Source organism: Aureococcus anophagefferens (assembly GCF_000186865.1).
Source record: "Aureococcus anophagefferens unplaced genomic scaffold AURANscaffold_37, whole genome shotgun sequence".
NCBI classification, from domain to species: Eukaryota; class Pelagophyceae; order Pelagomonadales; family Pelagomonadaceae; genus Aureococcus; species Aureococcus anophagefferens.
Window position 1 is genome coordinate 190,503 of NW_008705594.1, and position 1,596 is coordinate 192,098.

At 49.6% G+C, this 1,596-nt stretch overlaps 1 protein-coding gene across 1 annotated transcript in view; it reads left to right on the forward strand.

Annotated features, from left to right (window-relative positions):
* AURANDRAFT_67315 (hypothetical protein) overlaps positions 1-1,356 on the forward strand; it is a gene marked incomplete at both ends in the record, with an annotated part of 7,244 nt that extends 5,888 nt beyond the window's left edge. Inside the window, 2 exons of the mRNA XM_009042740.1 lie at positions 131-268; positions 311-1,356. Of these exons, the coding sequence (XP_009040988.1) occupies positions 131-268; positions 311-1,356 (1,184 nt within the window). The remainder of the gene's footprint in view (positions 1-130; positions 269-310) is intronic.
* Positions 1,357-1,596: the final 240 nt, after the last annotated feature.

Consider the following 1,596-nt stretch of genomic DNA (forward strand, 5'->3'; position numbering starts at 1 on the left):
ACTCCACTCGGCGCTGCTTTCAGACTGGACAACAACAGGCCATAAAATATTAGAGGAATTAAGAACAAAGTTGAAATCAAAAAGAATGCATGTTTTATTATCTTATACATATTAGATTTCTGACTTATAGGTAAAATGAGAGCCGTCTATGCCATGAAGAGTAAAAGCAATGCGAAACAAATTAAAGCAAAACGAGATGCGTTGGGAGAAGCAGGATACGCCTCTTTCATATCTACATACTCTAACGAAATGGAATGCAAATTACCAGGTGAACACAAGAGTTTCTTCTTATTCTTATTCTTACCACCAGGTGAACACAAGAGCAAACTCAAGCAAGCGGAAGAGGTGAACGACCTCATGTTATTAGAACGTCGACCCCGGCCGAGGATGTGCCGACAAGAATATAAAGAGCCACAGGAGGAATTTAGAAGATTTTGGGAGACAGGAGGTGGAAAAGCAGCACAAGCGAAGAGTTTGCCGGCACAACCAAAGCAGCAGCGCAAGCGAAGAGCTAGAGCTGCCAGTGCAAAGGAGCCCAAGGAGAAGAAGCCGAAGGAGGAGGACCACGAGAAGCTCGAGCGGCAAAAAGAATACCAACAGCGAACAAGGCAGATCCAAGAACTCCAACAACAACTCCAACAAACAAATCAAGCAGTACTTTCTTTTCAACGGCCTCGAGAACCACAGGCGAACAGTTTCAACAAACAATCGTTCGAGGAAGGCGCTAAGCAAGCTAAAGAATCACTCGAATGGGGGATATCGCAAGCAACAGCAATGAACAAAGAAGCGGCCGCTCTAAACGCAGAAAGAGCGAAATTACAGCACCAGCATTACTTGGATACTACTCGCGGACCTCCTCCAGCTCAATCGCAAGGCCAGAGTCAATCGCAAGGCCAGAATCCGACCATGTTTGCACCTCCACAAACACCGCAGGCTCTTTTGCACGCACCAGCTCCAGCTGCACTGATGCTAGCAGCTGCAGCACATGCCCAGCATTACATGGATACTACTCGCGGACCTCCTCCAGCTCAATCGCAAGGCCAGAATCAATCGCAAGGCCAGAATCCGACCATGTTTGCACCTCCACAAACACCTCAGGCTCTTCAGGCTCTTTTTGCACTGGCAGCACCAGCACCAGCTCCAGCTGCACTGATGCTATCAGCTGCAGCACATGCAGCCGCAGCAAATGAAACCGCAGCAAATGCAGCCGCAGCAACCGCAGCAAATGCAGCCGCAGCACCCGCAGCAAACAGCGTAGCAGCACAGATAGCAACCCTAGGAACTCTCCTGTTGAATGGGGACATCACTCAAGCTGACTTCGCGCAACTCAAGGCGTCACTATTGCCGCCCCCGTGAATCATCACGCTCGGGTGCTTTCTCCCATGATGACTGCCTGTTCAACAGGAACACATGGGAGTTTTTAGCGATAACCCGGATCTTATTATACTAGAGTATCGGAATCTACGCTAGTTGCATACTACCCCGAGAGTCGTCTCCGCTCGTGCGAGCGAACCTGCCATCGCGAGTCCAAAATCAGCACTCTCGCGAGCCACTACACCGCAGCACGTCTCTCTATGCGGAAAGCAGCCACAACTA